Genomic DNA, 22,254 nt, shown 5'->3' with positions numbered 1-22,254 from the left:
TTTGGAATGCTAGTTTTCATTAAAAAAATTTTACATTTCGTGAACACATTTTTCAATTATCTTTTTATCTTACATATATCAAATCACTATCGTACATTTTCTAAAAAACTTCAAAAAATTACAATCCAAACAAAATCATTTTCGCCCATATAAATGTGACAATGATTTTTTTCTTCAGAGGTCTTAATTGAACACATTTACACTTGTAGAATTATTGTTCTATATTAAATGCACCGGTTTTGTTTTGAGCTGTCCTCTCCAATAATAAAAAAAATAGTTATAGTTCTGTCTTCACGCAATAATAGTTTGACAAGCTAAGTCACTACAACTTGAAGCAAGTCAACCATACTTGACACAAGGGACTGAAAGGCTTTTCTCAATCTACATTCTTTTTGCAGAATTCTGTCTCAAACAAAACGACAGGTGTGGGCTTAGCTATTGCTAGGATGACAGCCAAAAAATAATAGTAATAAAAAAAAAAAAAAAAAAATAAAATAATCCCACAACACCCCCAACAAAAAAAAAGAGAGGGCCTCTTTTTTTTTTTCTGTTGTTTTTTGTTTTTGTTTTTGGTAGAAAGAGAGTGACAGATGCAAATTCATTAAGAGGACTTGGGATTGGACCGAGTCATAATGTGATGAACTTGAAATAGACTCAAGTCAATTTCTCTTGTTATCTATGTGAGAAATTTTATACTTTCTATTATTTGACACAAAATCATACTTCTCATGCATGGATACTACAAAAAAATATGTAATTATTTATCATAGCTTGAAATTTGAGGCACATATTCAACTAACTCTAGTCTAGCATGTTAATTTTTCTCTAAGTTTCCAATTGGCTAATACTTAAATGACTTATCAGTCACAACTTAACAAATGATAAATACACATTCATCTTCGCAAATGATGTTCGAAATGAACAAAAAGAGCGCTAGTTAGGGGACTTAATTTATATTCAGTATAATACCTAAATATATAAGACCTTTTAGATTTTATTCTTTCATAAAATTAACTCTCCTTCCTTACCTGTAGTAATCATGCAGTCATCAGACACCTGTAACTAAATTGCTTTAAGATTTTGTGAATGTTTTCCATCTGTTCATTCATGGTTCAACATTTTATGCCCTCTAAAATTCCAAAAACAAGAAAACAAAAAAGGGCTTTAAACGTTTGTAGCAGGTCTAAGATTGCAACGGTCATGTGCAAAGACTGTGTGACATGATGGTGAAGCAATGAAAGCATTCAACAATTTGGCAAATAAAATATTCAAACACAATCATGTTTGGAATCCAGTACTAACTTTCCAGAGGGCAACTTTTCTTGGGATCCAATGGCTGGAATTACAAGGCTCTAGCTCCATTTGAGTGCCAATCATGTCCCACATTCCTCATCAAAATACATGACCAGCTTTATGCCCCTTTTTTCACTACTATCTATCTCTCTGTGTGTCTCACTACTGTGTGTCTGCGTGAAAGAGTAAAGAAGAAAATATATGATTATGTGTTTGTGTATGTGTGTTTTTCTATATTTTATTCCAAAATGGTTGGCCGGTTGGGACTAGGAGCTTTCTTGTTGGTGTTGGCCTCCGTGGAGGACTAAGGGTATTCAATTCAACAGGCATGACAAGTCCAAAAGCAAGTTTCTTATGCTACATACAAAGGGTTAATGATGATAATGAAGCAGAATTATATATAATTGCCGTTTGAGGAGCAAGGATTGGCTCAAGGAATAAAGAATTAAAGATGCTTTTCTCTTGAGCAACATGTTAAGAATTACTCTTATTTTTACTATTGTAGTGTTCCATTTTCCCTTCTATAGATAGCGATGTAACGTACGTGAAAAAGATTATCAGAATATTTTGCATTTTAAATTTTTATTTCGCCGTGATTATTATTTAAAATCCTTGCACGTCATAACTTTGATCCAAATGAAAAACGGATGTTAAAAGTCTGGTTGAATTTACGAAATGTATTATTGGTCTCTAAACATTAATGAGGCCATTATCCTTGATAATAAAAGGCGTCACGTACTACAACCATGTCATTAATGTGTTGCCTAAGTACAAAATTAATGATACAGAATCAAATGTTCAAATGTCAAAATGGGTCAAAGTAGCATAACCTAATAGTTTAGGCGGTACATTGTCACAACAAAAAGTTAATACGCTAGCTATAATTATTGCCTGATATGATCTTTGCCTTGCTTCCATATTCATTGAATAGTGATTTGTGAATTTTAATGCATAGGCCACCCTAATTGGATCTATTATAAGTAACATTTTTGCTGTCCACTTATATTGAGACGTATAGATGCAATGTTACAATCAAGAATTGCTTTACGGATGTGCAATTCATATCACTTAGACTTGTGACAGCATGGCGCTTTGTGCGTTTAATGAAGTGATGAATAATCACATAGCAAAAGTTGTTGAGTCCAAATGATATATAGGCTATTATATTTGTATGGAGGTTAACTATTTCCATTGCCACTAAAAAAAGGAGATAAAGATTTTCGCACCAATTTTCAAGAAAAAAAAGTGTTGAATTCATCTACAAAAAAAGCGATTGAAAATCACGATATTTCTAAACGATAAATACAAATATAAAAATTTCTGGCGGACCATCAATTTAGTTTGTGTTTATTATATAACTCATATGTCAGATAGAATAGAATTTTTCAAAAGTATATTTTTCTTTTACTAAACAGGGTGAAAATTATTAATACGAAGTCCTGTATATTACTAATGATTGAAAGATGAATATCGTAGTTGTTAGACATAATCTTAATTTATGTAACAAATCAAAATATAATATAATGTGACTCTGCAGGTTAAATTAAAGTTTAAATATATACAAAAATTAGTCGAAACATAACATTTCAGTATTTAAAAAAAAACAAAAATAATAGTCATTTTCTGGAAAAGAAGAAATGTCATAATGATTTTTTGTCTTTTTTTTGGGACACAAAATTAAATTTTGCTTACAATACAAAATTGTTCCTTTGGCGCAAAGCCATATTACAGGAGCCAAAGGCATGCCCTGTTTCTTTGGGTTGTCCAAGGAATCTCCAAGGGGCATGTGAGAACTGGGATGCCAAATATCAGAGAGCCAATACATCCCTCCCAACATGTGGGGGCCAAATGGGATTTTAACTCTCTCTGCTGCAGTCCCTCTCCATTTCTTTACCCTCTACCCATAAAACAGGGGAAAAAAAGAAAAGAGGAGGGGGAGCGTCCTTCCACGCGCCAAAATAGTAGTGGGTTTTCCATGCCCTACCCCCTTTTTTATTGTCTAATAAAAATTTATTGTGTTGTTAATGTTGGGTTCAACAAATCATCTAATTACAATGCTTCTACTACCTCCCATAATCAACATTTGCCTTGCTCAATTTGGGATGAATCTCTAGACTCTAATACCCAAATTTTTTTAATGAAATACTAGGATTAGCCTTCTCAAATTAAATAAGTGATCTTCTTGTCGTATTTGATGTGACATTAAAAATTTAGCTGCGATATTATCATTTATAAAATACTTATTAAATTTAAGATTCGAATCTTGTCTTGTGAATTCGCTTTGTGCAAATTTTCACTCATTTTTATATTTTAGTATAATAACATGTTTGTATGGTCCCCTTTATAAAAAAAAATCTTTGAAATATAAAAAAGTTCATTCCAAATTAATTACTACTACAAGAATGATAGCAAGAAATTAAAGAGGGAAGATGGATAGAGTAAAGAAGGTACCTAACAGTTGATTAAATAATTTAAGTGGTGGATTGCTATCCTATCTATCTGCTGTTGTGTGCTGAAAATAGTCTTCCCATCCAAGTAAAGGTAGTTGAAAGGTGGCCAAAGCCATTGAGTGAGAAACTGGCCAACCTCCCTCATCCATCATCCACATTCCACCCACCCCAGCCCCCTCCCCTCTCCCTCCCTTCCCCTTTTTTCACCCCACTGCTCTTCACACTCCATATGCAGCCAATACTAAATGAACCCTTTCATCATCAATGATCAAACAATCCGAAAGTAAAATTATAAAACCACAAAAGTTGTAACAAAAGTGAAGCCCCTCCAAGCAAGAACCAGATTCTCCAAACATAGGGGGGAAAAAAATTAAAGAAAGTAAAGGAGAAGAGTCCTAGTCCTTCCTCCTTCTACTTGTATAATTCTCTCTAGTTAGCCCATTATATTTCTTTTTTTGAACCCAAAAAAGGTATGAGGAAAAGAAGCATGGTATTATGCAGCAGTAAGGCTGAGGTTGGCTGAAATCTTCAAGAATTCTTCTTTCAAAAAATTTTAGAGTACTTTGTTGGTTTTGCAGCTTTTTTCTTCCGAAAGTTTGTGGAAGGTTGGAGAGAATTTTAAGGTAAAATAGCAATAAAAATGTGTTCTTGCTTGCTAATTGTACTTAATTCTGCATGATCTCTCTTGGGATTGTGTCAATTTGGTCAGTATGGTGCAAAAAAGTAAGCTTTTTTAATTGATCTTTGGTAATGGTAGCAGAGCTTACTGTTTTCTTGGTTTCTGGGCAAGTTGGTTTGTTTATTATGTCATAATTGTTGATTTTGTTGACACTTTTGCCTGAAATATGGGCTTCAGTCCGTTGAAATTGGTGAAATTTGCACGTTTAGTTCAGTTATACCTTGGTTTTTCACCTTTTTGGACTCTTAACTTATATTAATTTGGAAAATGAAAGTAGATAATTTTCCTATATATATAGGGAAGGTTTTACAGGGTTTGTGATATATATCTTTTATGGCTTTGTTTCCCTCTTTTTTTACCTAAGCAAGCTCAAAAACAGACAAAATATTTATATGTCATTTCTCTCTTGTATGTATTCGCTTGGACAGAATTTGGCTTAACTGTGTTCTCTTGTGAATTTTTTTTTAAAAATAAAAAATAAAAAATCCAATTTTGGCTTCTATTGAGAGATAGAAAGAACCATGACAATGGATAATTTTATCTATTGCTCGATGTTAACAACTGCAAAGATGTGTGTATATGGAAAATCTCTGTTTTCTCCAACCAATATTTTGCTCCAGAATAGACCTCTCCACATCCCCAAATCCCCCCATCCCTGCCAGGGACCCGCCTCTCTGCTTTTGTTGAGGCCCATTCTGGTTAATTGCCTTAGATCAAGCTGAAGTCCCTTGGTAGACCTTGTGATGGACAATTGCGTGTGCTCTAGCATGTAAAATGTGTTGTTTTGGTCAGAAGAGACTTGGTCAGCTTGACGTTGTCAATGTTTTGACTCATATTCCTTGATTGTGTATCCTGTTGCTTTATTTATTAGATTGTTGGCAAGATAGAGGCTGATATTCTTCGGCTGCAAATGGAAATGTTGGTAAAAAGAAAAGAAAGACCAAGACGAATATCATGTTTTTATTGCTGCATAGGTAAATCGTGGTCTATCCATGACAAGGAACAAATACTTTATTTTCCAGCTTCGTTGTGGAGATGGTTTCTAATTGTATCTTCAAGATGATGACATGCTCTTATTACAAATGAGATTACTTGTGATCTAGAAATTTCTTGATAAGATGAAACTGCAATTAAGCAGTACTAAACCATTCTCTGTGTTTCAGCTTATCCAAGGGAAAACACTGATGCTAGAAATATGGGAAAGAAAGGGAGTTGGTTTTCAGCCATCAAGAAAGTTTTCTCATCCAGCTCCAAGGAGAAGCCTAATGATGTAAGTGGGTCTTTTCTCAAGATAAGCAGATTTCTCCTTTCTAGTATTTCCTGTCAAAGCCAAAAGCATGGTGTGCATAATGGCTCCTAGTCTGATGGAGAACATAAAATTGCTTCACAGGAGGACTAATAAGTTGCTAGTGGCATAAGTGAAACTATGTTCGATTGGATTTAGGCTTTGAATTGATAATATTGAGAAAATGCAACAGTTTGTCAGGAGCTATTCTCGTGTTATATCTTGAAAAGCTAATTGGGTAATGCATTATCATTTTGGTCGCCAACAAAATGAAAATGTACAGTTATGTTCCATTTTCTGGTGCTTGATCCTAGATTTAGTAAAAACTTTACTGAAAGAAATAAAAAGTTTTGTGGTAGCTCAGAGCTAGCTCAGTTAGGTAAGAGCAGCTTTAGCTGAGGTATATGACTCATGTTTATACTTCGTATCTTTCCCTACACCACTCAATTGGCTTGAAAGTATCATGAATGTAAGAAAGCGCCTGTCTTCTAAGTGATTTACAAGCTTGCTTCGACTGTTGCAGGGAACAGATAAGAAAAGTTCGAAGGAAAAGAAGAAGGGACGAGGTAAATTGAAGCATGGAGAGAACAGATCATTAATTCCCCTCTTCAGGGGACCAAGTAGCATTGAGCAAATCCTTGGTGAAGCAGATGAATTATTTATCAGACCTACTACATCTTCTGAAATTCCGAGAACACCACCAGCATTACCTGTGAGGCCAGTCTCTCCACGAGTCTCTTCACCTAAAGCTGCTTCTCCCAGGGTTACTTCTCCCAGGGCTGCTTCTCCAAAGGTTTCTTCTCCTAGGGCTCCATCCCAAAGAGTGGCTTCCCCTAGGCCAGCTCCTCCTTGTGCTGCTTCGCCAAGGGGTGCTTCTCCTGTGGTTCCCCAAATCCGCAGGGAAACCAACTATGTTTACAGGCCTGAACCTACATCGAAAAACGTTCACCTTGCAGCCACCAAGATCCAGGCAGCTTATAGAGGCTACATGGTAATTTTTCAATTTAATCGGAATTTGAACTGTTTGTTCCCCTGCTATCAGAAGAATTGAACTATTTGTCTGTGTCCCAAATTTGAAATAATTTAATTGCATTCGGTCATTAAATTTTCATGGTAGCTTCAAGAATGCCGATAGAATTGGAGAAAGCCATGATTTTCCACAATCTAGTAGGACAATGTGTTCAATGCTCATGCAATTCAATAGTTTACTTGTTTTAGTAGCCTATGGTGAGTACTGGACATGAGTTCTGTCTAGCGTATAACTTGCAAAGCTAGATCTCAAGAAACATTGCTTGTGTTTGATTTAGTTATTCTGGCATTTATCTGGAATAGTTTTGCCTTAAACCAAAGGGGAAATATCATTCCACTTGATTACAGTACAAAAATGATCAGGACATACTATATAGCCTCGTGACATTGTGAACAATTATGAAGCATTTGAAGTACTTTGTGCTTTCTGACCTCTCCCTAAAAAAGTTTTCCACGTGCCACTGTGATGTAGAGTGCAACACTTTGTTTTCTACCCAGTTTTTTTTTTTATGTCTACTGAAAATTTTTTTTTTGGGGTGTATCTAAATTTGCCTCTTGAGCATTCTTACTTTATAACATATTCTAATAGGAATAAGATCACAAAACAATTTTGTTATATAGGCAAGGAGAAGTTTCAGAGCTTTGAGGGGGTTAGTGAGGCTTCAAGGTGTGGTGAGAGGCCAGAATGTGAAGCGACAGACCATGAATGCCATGAAACAGATGCAGCTTTTGGTTAGAGTTCAAACGCAAATTCAGTCACGCAGAATTCAAATGTTGGAAAGCCAGGCAATGCAGCGCCAATCTTGTAAGAATGACAAGGAAGCAGAGAGTACACTGAGCAAATGCACCTTGAACCAGGTAGTGAAAGTCATATATATGGACAGAGTCTTCATTTTCCCTTTCTTTAGATGGCAACTCATTATGAATTGTTTTACATTGTTTCTTTAAACTAGTCAATTATAAGTTTCATAACATCAGTATGTGTTCCTTTATGCTTCAGTCCATTTTGATGTTGTATCTAATGATCTGCTTCAAGAGAACTTACTACAAAGCAAAACTATGAAAGTTTTGTCGTTTGCTGAACATGTATTACCAACCCATGACTGGTTATACAAAGAGCTGCTTACCTTTGCAAATTATGCTGCGTCTTTTATTCTGTGTGGACCGGTGTTGAATGATACCATTTACAAAATGGACGTGTGGCTCTGTGATAGACTTCCATTTTTATATACTTCTTCTTACTTGGTTGTATCATTAAAGAATTGTACTTGGTTTAGTCTGAGGCAGGTAACAATGAAGATTGGGATGATAGCTTACTAACTAAAGAGGAAGTTGAAGCAAGGCTCCGGAAGAGAGTAGAGGCAGTCATCAAGAGAGAGAGAGCTATGGCCTATGCATACTCTCACCAGGTGCAGTTGGCTTTCCTAGTTACAACATAATTAGATTTATTTTCCCCTCAATTCCCTTTTGGAATTGTAGTCAACTATTTATAATGCGGCTTTGGTTTTGTTTGGTGGGGGGGGGGGGGGATATGTTACAATTCAAATTTGCTTCTGCTACTCCCAAGTCCATTTCTATAGCTTTTTTCAACTTTTTATTCTTGCTAGTATGTATTGTCAAGTTATTCATTGAAATTAGACTTTAGAATCATGGATTCCAAATAATAGACTGGACAAGAGACCAGAATAACTGTTAATTTAGTTGGAATGCTGAGCTTGTAAATGGACACCCTATCACATGAACTTGCATGCTTTAGAAAGGATGAAGATGTGCAACTCTAGTATGTAAATAAGGATAAATCTGCTCAGTGGGTCAACTATTTTTAACTTTAATACAAGATTAATTGATAGACGTCAAATTGCAGGAAGTAATCAATATCCAGGTATTAAATTTCTAAATTTCGTAATCCATTTCCTCCTCCCTTTGTGCATCAGTTGTGGAAAGCAAATCCAAGGTCATCTCAAGCAGCTCTTGACATCAGATCCAATGGGTTCCCATGGTGGTGGAATTGGTTAGAACGTCAGCTTCCTCCAGCAAATCCTTCAGAGAACCAATCTGTTGCCAAGAATGTTCATCTAACACCTCCGAGGCCAATTTCAGAGTACAAGCGTAGTCCGCGACCTCAAGCAAGCAACTATAAGCATCATAATTATGCTTTTGACAATCATGAATCAGTGACACCAAGGTCATCGAAATCAGCTGTCCCAGGTAGAGGCAAGCAGTTTCACACTCCAACGAGAACACCACCACCAAACAGCTCAGGTCTTATGAAATATACAAGACCAAGAGCCAGTGCAGCTGAATCTGCTTTTGATCTTCCAATGAATGATACTGATAGTCTTACTAGCTGTCCACCTTTTTCTGTTCCAAATTACATGGCACCTACTGTCTCGGCCAAAGCCAAAGTGAGAGCAAGTAGCAATCCAAAGGAGAGACTTCCTGGTACTCCAGGAAATGACTCAAAGAGACGATTTTCGTTTCCTTTGACTCCAAATATAGGTTCTTTCAAGTGGAACAAAGCATCTAGCAAAGAAGCTACTTCTCAGAAGGTACTGGAGAAACATGAATCGATGAGATCTATTGGAGACGTAAGTGTGGAATCAACAGTTTCTATGCCAGCTATAGTTGGGAGGAAGCCTTTTAACAGATTTGTGTGATTGGTTTTATTGTCCGTTCTTTGTTTGTTAACATTCATATTAACTTCTTCTTGAGGCTGTTTTCCTTTCATTTTATTCATACGAGTGTACGGGGTGATGATATTCTTCATTATAGGATACTAATGTACGACAATAAAGAAACTATAGGAAATGATGGTTTGAATGTAGATGATTTATCTTGTGAGGGTTATATCTTCTTCTTTCTCAATGATGACTACCAAAATACCCTTACCACCCACCTCCTCCCCCTCTTTAAGTCAAAGGAAGAGATTAAGATTGAACTGGTAAAAGTGGGATCAATTTTGTAACGTTTACATGCGCCATCTATATTCAGACGTATCTCGCTCTAATTTCTGGGTGACAGGACCTAATAGATCAACCAGCTTTAAATGTTATTTGTGACAGGCAACATTTAGGTGTTATTCATAGCTAAACAAGATCCTACCTAGATTATGTCCTATCACATAAGCAGCAGTCATTCAGTTTAGATTCCGTAAGAAAACCAATATGTCTTCTTGGCAGCAAAAGAAAATGCAACATGTATGAATCAATTTGATGAAAAACAGGTACAGTTTGATAATGCTATTAATAGTGTAATATGAGCTTTCTGAATTATTCAACTGTGGTGTACTTTAGATCTCAGAAGGAGCTAGGATCTTATGAAGTTGATCAGTCAGAAAAGCATCTTCTTGGCTTTGCTCAACAAATGCCACACTTTAGGCTCAATTCTACTAAAAAACGAGTACAATTTGATCACTGTAGCTGGTGTTACAGTATAAGCCTTCTGCACCATACACCATACATATTGTGGTGCTTTAGATCTCACAGGATAACCAGGATCCTACCTAAAATTGGTTCTGTTTCTTATGAACTAACTTGTATTGTTAAGCAGATGCTACTCTGAAGTAATTTGATAAGGTAAGAAGTACAAGTAACTTGTTGCAGGTGGTCTTAATGTAAGCTATCTGCAACCATTTTGCATTGGATCTTATATGAAAACTAGGATCCAGCCTGGATTGTCGTATAAAATTAGTGTGCATGGTATCTTCTTGGCTTTGCGATGCTAATGTTAGCACATTCAGAACAATTTGATCACCCTAACAGGTTTCAAACTTAAAATCTACAATCAGAACAAGTGACGCTTATGTTCTTGGTATTTTGGAACTGAAGTAGGACTCTGCTTTTACCAGAATTCTTCCAACAAGAAAAACTAGAAAAACTGAAGAGAAGGGAAACCCTAGTTTGTTGAAGTCAGCAATTAGTAAAACCTCTGCATGTTATCATCAAATCTACAGAGCAACAATTTTCTGTTATGAGTATAATGGGTATCAGTGTGCTAATTAAATGACTAGTTTGGTGCAGTTCTTCAAGCAACTCTCTATAAAACAATGTGGAATGCCTAATGCAAATTAATAAACAACTGCAGAAAAGGTACCTCTCGAAAAAATGACGTGTGCTTTTTAGTTCTCAATGGTTGGAATAGGTTATCATTTATGCAAGAGTTTCTGTTTCCAGGGGATCATACTTGAATTGGATGAAATTTTGTGAAATTGAAGAAATCTCATTATGATGAAGTCATTATTAATTTGACAGGGTGGAAAACTCTAGGCCCTCTCAAGCTCTAGTAATTTGCTAAAATGGTAAAAACTTTGCTACATTGTAAAAGTAGAAATTACCTTTTATGATCAAGGTTCTTATTAAAGGTTAAAGGCGCATACAGAAGTTTAGGCCTTATTTGACTGATGCAAACATGGTTAAAGGCACATAGGGTGCTCTGTTTAGGCCTTATTCAACTGATTCTAACATGGCTCCACACGCTTTAGACACTCCTCTTCACAGAGGAACTGTATCCAGTCTGTTAACCATAATATCGATTCCAAACCATAATGCCACCATATTTTGGTGACCCTTAGGCAAATTTCAGAACCTGTGATGTTAGTACTTGCTTTGGGACATAACCATTTGCAGCATCTGCCTTTGCCTTTGAAGCTGGAGGACCAATGAAAAACTCCCTTGCCTGTACTGAAGATGTCCGTTGCTTCCATGAGTTTTTGAAGTTGTCTGGATTGCCAGAGTTGAACTCACCAGATGGGATTGTTGTAGAACTGGATCCATACATAGTCAAAGAGTCCAGTACTAAGAGCTTTGCCTAGCTTCCGATCAGGGAAAATACATTGTGGTGCTGCAGTTAAGTAATCTTTTTTACCTTGTTGGCTGTAACTAGACAATCGTTGAGCCATAGCAGCATAATGAGTTTTGCCTTGATCAATATCAAAGTCTATACCATCTAAAACAGGATCACATTGTGGTCTGAAATTTGCTGGACCACCTAAAAAATGATGCCACAAGTAATCAACCAATTTCTGGGCATCATCATGTGATGATAAAGAATAGCTCCTACCGCTACCACCAATTGATACCATGACCTTAATTCCTCGATTTTGACAAAGGCGAATGCTATTGCTCAATTTTTGGCAGTCAACAGATGATGGCGTACAATGACCAGCTAAGTTGAGTTCAGGAGTTTGGCCATGGCCAAATTTTGAGAGGAAGGCTATGTTTACAATCTCATACAGTCCAGATCACAAGTCTCCCTCAAGGTGCCTTCCCTCGAGTCTTGGCCCGAATAGACCACAATCTTTCCAGATTGTGATTTCAGAATCAGGGAAAAGATCACATAGACACAACAGAAAGGAAGAAAAGTGTTTTAAGCTCATCTTTGGTTTAAACAGCTTTCTCTGTAGGCTGCAATGTGACTAAGAAACTGAGCATCTGTTTTATAGGTGCAAAAACGCTTGACAAGAAAGCTGTAAAAATCAAAAAGTTGGCACTTGCAAAGATGCTTCACTAGAAAGTTGGAAAGCCAAAACGTTTGCACTTGACTTGCGGTTGACTTGTAGTCGACTTAACTAAGATGTAGCCATGGTTTCACATAATCAGCTCAAGCACTAATCTGCCTTTTTCTTCTCTTGCAGCCATGGTTCAAAGTCGCGGTCGCAGTTGGGGTCGCGGCCTGGACTGTTCCACATCGGTCTCGGCATATCGGTCGCGGCGAATTTTTGAAATATTTAATATTCTAAAAATTATAAAAAATATGATAAACAAAAATAAGTAAAAAATTAGTAAAAATAATAAAAATTCGAGTTGACTCGAGATGACTTGGTGTGACTCAACCGTTTCAACCCTTCACGGTGACGTCTCGACGAATCAAGTATCTCGAAATCATATCGTCCCGGCATCGTCTTGGACGCTCCCGAGATGGTGATGACTCGGCTGAGTCATCTCGGACTCGGCCGGTTCAACCATGCTTGCAGCTGCACTACGCCAACGGTTCTGCATTTTTGTCCGCTGATTTAAGTATGATTTCAACCACGCATGAAAACATCGTACATGATCTATCTATTGTATCTAGAAAGACAGCTACTTCTTCTGCCCTTTTTCTTTTACCAAGACAGATCTTTATATGCAGTAAAATTACCAAAACAAATCATCCTTCGAAAGTGTAACTTGCAACAACTGATTTATCTTATATCCATTGTTGGTTCCTGAAACGCTAATTGTAAGTCTTTATACTGTTTTAAGGCGGGATGAACAGCAGTCGCTAATAAGTAAGATAGTCGATACATTTTGATTTGCTTATTTTTATGGAAAGGTTTACAGTACACTACTCACAGCAGTACATTAGACATCTATGATGTCGGGTTTAGTTCATTAATCTCCAAAAATCGCACGGATAGTTATTATTTCAAATTATTTGTTTCCATCTTGTTTTGATGCAATAATTATGCATCCATCGAATTCATGTCATCTCTCTAGTCTTCTTCTTTTAACCACCTATCCTGTTATAATTAGGGGTGCAAACGAATTGAATTGCTCGTGAGCAACTCGAGTCCGAGTTCTTCTTGAGTTCGGTTGAACTTGAGTCGAGTTTGAGTTGACCATGTCGAACTTCAACTCAAAGATATTCAGTCCGTTAACTCGCGAGTCGACTTGATTATATATATATATATATATATTATTTTAATAATAAAATTACATATATGTCCCTAATATTTTATTATTTGTTAAAAAAATATTATTTTATTTATTTTTTAAATATAAAATAATTATTTTATTTTATTTTTTTCAAGCTCGAATTCGAGATTTATATATTGAACTCATGAAGCTTGAAATTCATAAAACTAAGTTGAGATTCGATTCAATTAAGCTAAATTTCAACTCGACTTGACTTGTTTGCACCCCTAGTTATAATTCATTATATATTTCCATCGCATGGTTTCCAGCAAGTTGTTAACAATTCGACTAACACTAAAAATCTTATCAAAGAAACCTCCTATAATTTCATTAAAAAAAAACTAATAAATAAAGTGTTAAGATTACCTCCATTGTGAAGCAACTAGAACTGATTCTTTCTTTTCTTTCCCTCTCCTTAGTCTGGCATAAGTTTTCTCCCTCACTTTTCTTTTGATCGTCTAAAGAATAAAATGAGTCTATAAGTTTATTCTCTTAATTAAATGAACTCAAATTACACTTAAATTTTATTTATATGACTTTATATTCAATTAATTGCACAATAAACACCTATTATATTTAGGTTAGGGACCAAAATTGCAACTTAGGGGGGCCAAGTATTTCATGCTACCCTCCTTACAAACAGTTTCGAAACTCAACTAAGATAATCCTGCAAGTTTGACAAAATTTTGATGTACAAATAATTACCTATGACCACAAGGCATTAATCTTACGACACTTATACTAGCTGCCTCTCTAGGCTGAGTTGCCTGACTAAGAAACTGAGCATCACTATTATAGGTGCGAGGACGTAAGCTTGAATAGAAAGTAGGAAAAAAACAAAAAGTAGGCAGTTGACTTGCAAGGTAGCTGTACAAGAAAATCTGGAAAAACCAAAAATTACTTGGCACTGAGGTGACTTCCTTAATTACTAGTTTACTACACAATTAGCTAACGTAATGTGCCTTTTACTTTTCTTGCAGCTGCATTACGCTGAGAATTTTGCTTATTTTTCCACTAATTTTTTTATTTTTATTTTTATATTTATTTTTAAAGATTTCAGCCACCAACGGTGAGATCTTACATGATCTACTGAGTGTAGCTGGAAGGACTGCTAGTACGTTTTCCATTTCCTTTTTCTGTGACCAAGACAGATCTCAGCATGCAGTGTAAATCCTTAAAGAATAACTAGTCACAAATGATTAACAAAACTTGAACTTAGGAGGTGTTTCATTTGCACTTCGGAATCGGCATCTGAATTGGAATGATAGGGAAATGAAGTGGGGAATGATATCATGATGAACATATTTTTCAGACAAACTCCACTTTGCACCTTTAAATTTGTATCACCTTTTCACTTTGCATTCTAAATTTTACTTTTGGATATTTTGCACCATAAATTCTCAATTTTGTTGCATTTATGTCCAATCAATAACAATGTTAGCAAGATTAACGGATATAGAGAACTCTGGAAATCAATGATAATTTGCTGAAAGTAGTCTAAAGGAGCTAAGATATCACTTTTACAACAAAATGATATATTGACATTAATTTGCACTGTCTTTTATTGTATAAATTTTGATAACAATGCTAATGTTTAGGACAAACAAATCAATAATAATATACCAAAAGTAATCAACAGGAACCAATAATCGTCCGCAATTAGAATAAAACGATATATTGTCATTAATTTATACCATAATTTATCTCGTTAATTTTGCTAATGTTGTTATTGATTGGATTTAAATGAGACAAACTTGATAATTTAGGTGTAAAGTATCTAAAATTGAAAGTATAGGATGCAAAGTGTTTAAAATTAAAGTTTAGAGTGCAAAATAAGAAAGTGGTACAAGTTTAGTAGTGCAAAGTGAAATTAGTCCTATTCTTCCGTTAGTGTTAGATTTTAGAGGGGATTGATAGATAGGGTCTTCCAGCCTTACAGGCAACATTAACAGACTCCCTGCCAATCTTCATGATTGAAATCTAATTTAGAGGGTATTGGTACATGTTTGGTTGAATTTAAAAAGCCGAAGTAGGATTATGCAACTTCAATCGGTTTGGAAGATGCACAAGCAAAGCGTTGTCCTGTAAATTGTACAGAGTGCTGGTTGAGTGGATGGTTGCTTATTCTGAAACATGGCTTTATACCATAAACCGTTTCAAGAATGTCAGTTATATGGATTTTTTTTTAGTGTAAGCAGAGGACTCGAACCCGAGACCTCTTACTTAGACTCTCTCCCCCGTACCACCCAACCCATCCCTCCCCCAGGTTATATGGACTTGGTTGAGACGTACACAGCAAATTATACCAAAAGCAGGTTTAACCAGACACTATATATCTCCACATACAAAACTGGAAAATGAATAAGAAAATTCAAAAATATGTGGAAGAGATAAAATTGTAGAATGTCAGCTTTTAAAATTACATGTACCAGGAGAATAATGCTGCAATTCTACAGAATAATCTTATTTCTCTCTCCCCACTAAAAAAATAAAAATAAAAATTAAAAAAAACCATATTTCAATTCTGAACCACATATGGATTGTGATAATTTCAGAAACCTCCCCTGAGAATTTTAACAATTTCACTTAGTACCTCTTAAATTTTAAAAATTACACCTACCTCCCTTACCCATTTAAAATGACAATACGAACCTTAATATTTTAATAAAATTCCGTTGTTTCCATGTTTATACAAGGGATGGATTTTATAATTTTTTCCTTTTTTTCTTCTTATTCATTTCTCTTATATTTCATTAGAAATATAGAAGAACTATGAATGTTGCCTTTAACCTCTATCCAGATCAAATGTTAAATAGTAATTTTTTTGATAACTTTTAATATCATCCAATTTTTTTGTAACTCTTATGTTGTGTCAAAATCAATAATAAATAAAAAAAACTAAAACAAATGGCTTAAAATCACTACCAAACTACGGTAGTTCCATTATTGCACTAGTCCATAAGCCTTTTTTTAAAAGAAAATAAACTAGTCGATAAATTTACGATAACACTTTCTTCTCTATTTTAAAAAAATCTATATTCCTAATAAAGCAATATAGAAAGTAGCCTATTATAGTAAAAGATTATTATTATAATGGATTACAAACAACAAATATTGGCATAAAAAATTATGCTCATTCCTTTTATAATTGTGCCAAATAACTTTACAATTGTTTAGAAGAATAAATTAAACTTCATAAGATAAGGGCATTTTAGAATATTCACTAAAATTTTGGCCTATTTTAAGGTTTGGATAGCCAAGTGTCAAACCAAGGGAGGTAAGTGTAATTATTCCTTTATTTGGCATAAACTATTAATACTTCACGTGATTTGTTTGTGGTTATATTATTTGAAATTCATTCTTTTATCAAATATTGATTGTCAATGTCATATTACAATATTTGCATCTGAACTAACTAATTTTTTAATAGTTTCTTTTAATGTTTTAAATTTTTTAACAATTGATTGTTTTAATTTTTTTAACAATTGATTGTTGAAAAGTCATAGGTCTAAAAATTTTCAAACTTCTCTAAATTACGAGGATAATTAATAATTTGAACTTTGACATACAAATACTAATAGTATCATAATTTATCAAGTTCATTTTAGATTCACAATATCATTACGTTTATTAAATCATAAAATTATAGTTTGTTATACACAAAACAACGTTGTTAAAAGTCGTACAAGGAAACAACAAACAATGTTTACCTATAGTAAAGGCTTAAATTGTAAATCAATTTCTAGAGTGATTTTAGAGCAAATTAATTGGCCTTTCAATTCATGCCATTCCTGGCTACTGGTTACGATGTGTAATCTTTGGATTGAAAGTAAAACTCATAAAGTCTATGATGAATTATTGAAAAATAAAATATAACCAAAATACCAAGGACTTTGCCACAATAATAGATATTTTAAATGGTATATATATTATTTATACCTCTATCTACTTTTTTGGCTAAGTGAAAAATTAAAACAATGTTAGTAAAATGGGGTTATAGATTTTTCTTTTTTCGGGACTTGGGTGGCTAGAAAGGGTCTCAAGGATCTCAGTGGCTCTTTTAGCTCTGTTACTCCTGTTGGCATGCTCAAACGCATCTTGGCTAGCTTATCAGTTCTTGAGTTACTCTCCCTCCACGAATAAGTTACCTTGCGTTCTCATCCTCTATCCAATCTGTCCTGCGCCATCCCAATTAAATTGAAGTGTGGGCTTTTTCGATTCACTTCATTAATCAGCTGAATGCGCACTCTGGAATTTGTTTATATTATCACTTTTTTCACACCCTTCTCCCATGCTAGATCAAGGCCATGAATTATTGCCCAAAGCTCCGCTGCAATGTTGCTGGCTATTTTAATATTTACTGCAAATCCACCTATCCAACAGCCTGAATCATCCCTTAGCAAACCTCCTGTTTCCTAGGATTTCTTGCTGATGCCCCATCCACGTTTAACTTAGTCCACCCATTTGGAGGTTTTTCCCATCCAATGAATCTTAGTTCTTTTTGGCCTTCAGGCAGTATATTTGTTTTAGAGTTCAGCACCTGTCTTGTCTGGTCCTGATCCTTAGGGCATTTGCAACAGAGTGTAATGATGCGTGAAATGCCTGCCATGACACGGGTCCATTACAGGTGGCCGTGTAATGCCCATTACAATGACAGGTGCAATGACAAAATTTATACCAGTAATGTTAAAGTTAGTAACGTTCATTTTTTTTCCAATGGTTATGTTTTAATTCTCTATATTAACACACAACACACTCCCTGATTTTTATATCCTACTATTCTACTCTATTATTTCTTTTACTCTCTCACTAATTTTCCTCTACCTCTTTGCACAATTTTTTAAAATTTCAATATTTTGTGATTATGGATGAGAATTTTAGTAGTTTTACAAATATGTTAAATGCTCCAAATATAGAAAATTCATCCTCCTCACAAAATCAAAACCCCCAAAAATTTTCAAATAACCCATATTACCCATTTTCTAGTATTCCTACAAATGTGCAAAATCATGCATATCCCCTAAATTTATCCACTTCCAATCATCCATCAAATTTCCAAAATCTACCAAATTTTTCATATCAAATTCTGATGTATCCTCCACCTACTTATTTTAATATAAATATGGGAAATCACTACACATCAGGGTATTATAACCTTAGTATGGGTTGTGGAGGCTCAAAACTCCGTCGGAGATATGGAAGGATTTTGATTTTGCCGGCCAACAAGAAAATGTTGCATCAACGCAATCAATGTCGGGCTCTCAATTTCTACCATATTCAACACAACATGGGGTGGATAACATTACTTCCACCATATTCCTACAATGTCGGACTCTCACCAATGGGGTGGATAACATTATTTTTTTAGAAAATAAATAATCCAAAAGGTACAAAATTTAATGAAAGTTAATACTTTATTTTTTAAAAATAACAAAATTATTTTTAAAAAATTACTTTATTTATTTATGGGATATGAGTTATGCATTATTAAAATAAATGTTTGATTTAATTGTGGACCCATACTATTACACCTTGTGGAGTGTAATCCATTGTGAGTGGAAGTATAATAAAAGAGGAGAAAGTGAAATACTGACGTGGCATGTGGATTACACTCTAAAGAGTATAAACTATTGTGGATTCTCTTAAAATGAAATTCTCCAGACTCAGCATTGTTTCTTGACGTATTGCATAATACTCCATCTGCTGAAACATGATTTGCCAATTAAGTTCCTCATCTATTCCCCAATTTTGCCCTTTCAAGTTCCAATCAATCCATTCCTGTATACTTCCCCTTTGCTTAAAATCTATCTAGTGCTTGGGGTGTACTAATTTTTTCCATGCCTCTGCAACCCATGTGCTTGGAGTGTACTAATCTTATATATATTTTGATAGTATATATACACTAGAACCTTTGGATGCATAACATTAAAAAAAATGAAATGGAGATTTAAATGGAAACTATAAAGATGACCAAATGGAAGACCAAGGAAAGAAAGAAGAGTTCCACTACATGCAGATACCGACGGAGTGGGTAACCAGTTCACCAATTTGAAAGGGTGGAGTACACAATAGACCAAAGGAAATTCAGCACGGAAGACAAGTCTAGTTCCAAACCACTTAAAATATTTATACTTGTAAAGAATAGAACTAAGCATGTTGTAGAAATTAGATAACTATACAGAAATACATTATTCTTTCTTACACTATCAGTGTAAAATATTTTTCTACAATTGAAGTTAGATGAAAAACACATTGCCGTTATTAAAATTTAAATTCTCCTTTTTCATTTATTGGTATGTATTTAGTCTCATTAGTATATTAAAAAAATTCATGTAAAAAGTGTAAGAAAATTAACTCGAGAAATTAACTTTAAATTGGTCAAGGGGGTATGGGGAAGGCAAGAGAGAGATGCTAGAAGTCAGGTTTATATAACTTGAAGCAGTTAAATCGAAATTAGATCTAGTTAGGTTTGTAATTTGTATCATATTAATTGCATTAGGTAGCACTTGCTGTTGCCTTTTGATTTGAGGAAAACCCCCATGAAATTAAACTACAAAGTAGGCTCATCATGTTCCTTGTCCATTTGTAAACCATAAAAATGGATCGCACTTAAAATCACTGCTAAGTTGACATTAAATCGATCTGTCGACATTGGTTTTCTCTGTTCAATATAAAATTGAAATTGGAAATGAATTTATGTAAATCGGTTCATCATTCTATTTATTTTCATATTTGGTACAGAAACTTAAAAATAAATGTGGTTAACTCAAAAAAATTGATTTTCTCCATCTTGACTAATTAAATTACTATTAATTATTTATATCATGTGATTTATTAAGTGTATTCATGCAAACACAAATCAACTATTCATAAACTCTAAAGAAGTACCATCATATGAATATTATGACATGTGTCCATATAAATTGTATATGGTAAGAAGTAAGCACACTAACACAATTTGTCATAAGTAATAAAGTAGTAGACATTATTACAACTTTATCTATATTAATTTGCATTATTTAGTTTTTTTTTGTATAAGAAAGGTAGTAATAGATGTATTCATAATTAATAACATAGTGAATATTTATTAATCAATTTGTATATGTAAATATATGTTTTAATAATAAGTTTTTTTTAAGCATGTTTTAATAATAAGTTGTAACATAGGCATATAATTCATTAGGCATAAAAATAAACAACATCAATATTATGTATTCAAGAAAAAATAAATAAGTAAGAATCAAAATCGGTTTCTGTTTAAAATTGAAGTCGAAAATTTGATACCAAATTTGGAATTGGATTTTAAACAAAATTATTTTGAATTGAATTAACTGAAATCGGTTCACCAAGATCAACTTAAGTCAATATGAAATTCTTTTAACCTTACCGCTGTTCTTCAAGATCAACTCATGTCCTCATAAACTCCAGTTCTTTATTGACATGCTTAAACAAAAATACTAGACTATAAAAGTACAAGGACAATTATTGGTGTATTATTGATAATAAGGTTTTTTAGTGATTACACAAATAACATGCTCACAGCAGAAGTAGTAATAACATGGTGGCTTCATTATTAGGCCACATTACTCTTCTGGGTTTTTTATTTAGTAATAACATGGTGGCTTATATATTAAACTCAAACACTGCCCTTCACAGCAGAACCATAGTTGCTCTGCTTATCATTGCTTCGATCGTAAAGCATGATGCCACCATATTTTGATGATGATGTTTTCACGAACGGCAGGACCTTCGATTTTAGATCCTGTTCTGGAACAAAACCACTTTTAGCAGCCATCTTTGAAGCCGGAAGTCCAACAAAAAATTGATTTGCTTTTATTGATGATGTCCATTTCTTCCATGAATTTTCGAAGTTGTTGGGACTGCTAGAAGTGTACTCACACATAGGATTATTGTAGAACTGGATCCATACGTAGTCAAAGAGTCCAGTGCTAAGGGCAGCATTGAGTTTCTTATCAGGAAATGGACACTGTGGTGATGCAGTTAAGTACACTTTTTTGCCTTGCTTGCTGTAACCAGACAATGCTTGAGCCAAAGCAGCATAATAAGATTGGCCTTGGCCAAGTTCAATATCGAAGTCGATACCATCCAAAACAGCATCACCTAGTGGTCTTGAATTTGATTTTCCCCCTAAAAAGTTGTTCCACAAATAATCAGCCACTTGCTTGGCATCATTGGCTGATGATAAAGAATAGTTCCCGGTGCCACCGCCTATTGAGAGCATGACCTTAATTCCTTGGCTTTGACACTGGCGAATGTCCTCGCTATATTTTTTACAGCCCCCAGATGAAGGCTCACAATGACCAGCTAGGTTCAGCTTAGGAGTTTGACCACTGCCAAAAGTTGGGAGGAAGGCTATGTTAACAACCCGATACAATCCAGAGGAACATGTATCGCGCAAGGTGCCTTCCATTACATTTTGGCCCCAGTAGACCACAATGACTCCACATTCTGAAGTCAAGACGAGGGAAAAGAGTATAGAGACTATTATTGAAGCAATTGAATGAACTTTGAGACTCATCATTTGGTGGAATATGGTTTGTGAAGACTGCGATGAACCAAGGGACTAAGGTCTGCGCTTCTTATAGGAAGGGATTTGAAGTACTCTTGAAGTGGTTTGACGAATTTGGATCCTCCGTCAATTTTTTAACGTCACACTCCATATTACACCATGTATAGAAGGTTTGTGAAATATTGAAAGCAGGTTCACCTTGATACATAGTGTAATTGGGGGTATAATACTAGAGAAGACGGTATTTTGACAGTTTTTCAATTGAGAATTCTTGTTCAAAGTTTGTGATTGCGAAGTGCAATTAATAGTGGCAATAG

At 34.7% G+C, this 22,254-nt stretch overlaps 2 protein-coding genes and 1 pseudogene across 2 annotated transcripts; 1 reads left to right on the top strand and 2 right to left on the bottom strand.

Annotated features, from left to right (window-relative positions):
• The first annotated feature begins 3,925 nt into the window (after positions 1–3,925).
• Positions 3,926–9,583, top strand: LOC113765351 (protein IQ-DOMAIN 14). The gene is made up of 6 exons (XM_027309493.1): positions 3,926–4,366; positions 5,586–5,692; positions 6,231–6,698; positions 7,358–7,594; positions 8,014–8,145; positions 8,671–9,583. The coding sequence occupies exons 2-6, from the start codon at positions 5,618–5,620 to the stop codon at positions 9,391–9,393; spliced, it is 1,635 nt and encodes a 544-aa protein (XP_027165294.1). The 5' UTR covers positions 3,926–4,366; positions 5,586–5,617; the 3' UTR covers positions 9,394–9,583.
• A 1,629-nt stretch (positions 9,584–11,212) lies between these two features.
• Positions 11,213–12,061, bottom strand: LOC113764562 (annotated as a pseudogene).
• Positions 12,062–20,872: 8,811 nt separating this feature from the next.
• LOC113765185 (basic endochitinase-like) lies at positions 20,873–22,008 on the bottom strand. Its single transcript, XM_027309272.1, has one exon. The coding sequence runs from the start codon at positions 21,947–21,949 to the stop codon at positions 21,044–21,046; it is 906 nt and encodes a 301-aa protein (XP_027165073.1). The 5' UTR covers positions 21,950–22,008; the 3' UTR covers positions 20,873–21,043.
• Between the last annotated feature and the right edge of the window lie 246 nt (positions 22,009–22,254).

This window comes from Coffea eugenioides, chromosome 3, assembly GCF_003713205.1.
Source record: "Coffea eugenioides isolate CCC68of chromosome 3, Ceug_1.0, whole genome shotgun sequence".
Lineage (NCBI taxonomy): Eukaryota > Viridiplantae > Streptophyta > Magnoliopsida > Gentianales > Rubiaceae > Coffea > Coffea eugenioides.
This window is presented reverse-complemented; position numbering and strand designations above follow the sequence as displayed.

What these genes read in the sequence shown, in the direction of transcription:
- LOC113765351 (XM_027309493.1), top strand. Translation starts at nt 5,618, where the DNA reads ATGGGAAAGAAAGGGAGTTGGTTTTCAGCCATCAAGAAAGTTTTCTCA. An exon ending in CAGCTTATAGAGGCTACATG is followed by an intron (nt 6,699 to 7,357) that starts GTAATTTTTCAA and finishes TTTGTTATATAG; the next exon opens with GCAAGGAGAAGTTTCAGAGC. An exon ending in CCTATGCATACTCTCACCAG is followed by an intron (nt 8,146 to 8,670) that starts GTGCAGTTGGCT and finishes TTTGTGCATCAG; the next exon opens with TTGTGGAAAGCAAATCCAAG.
- LOC113765185 (XM_027309272.1), bottom strand. Translation starts at nt 21,949, where the DNA reads ATGATGAGTCTCAAAGTTCATTCAATTGCTTCAATAATAGTCTCTATA.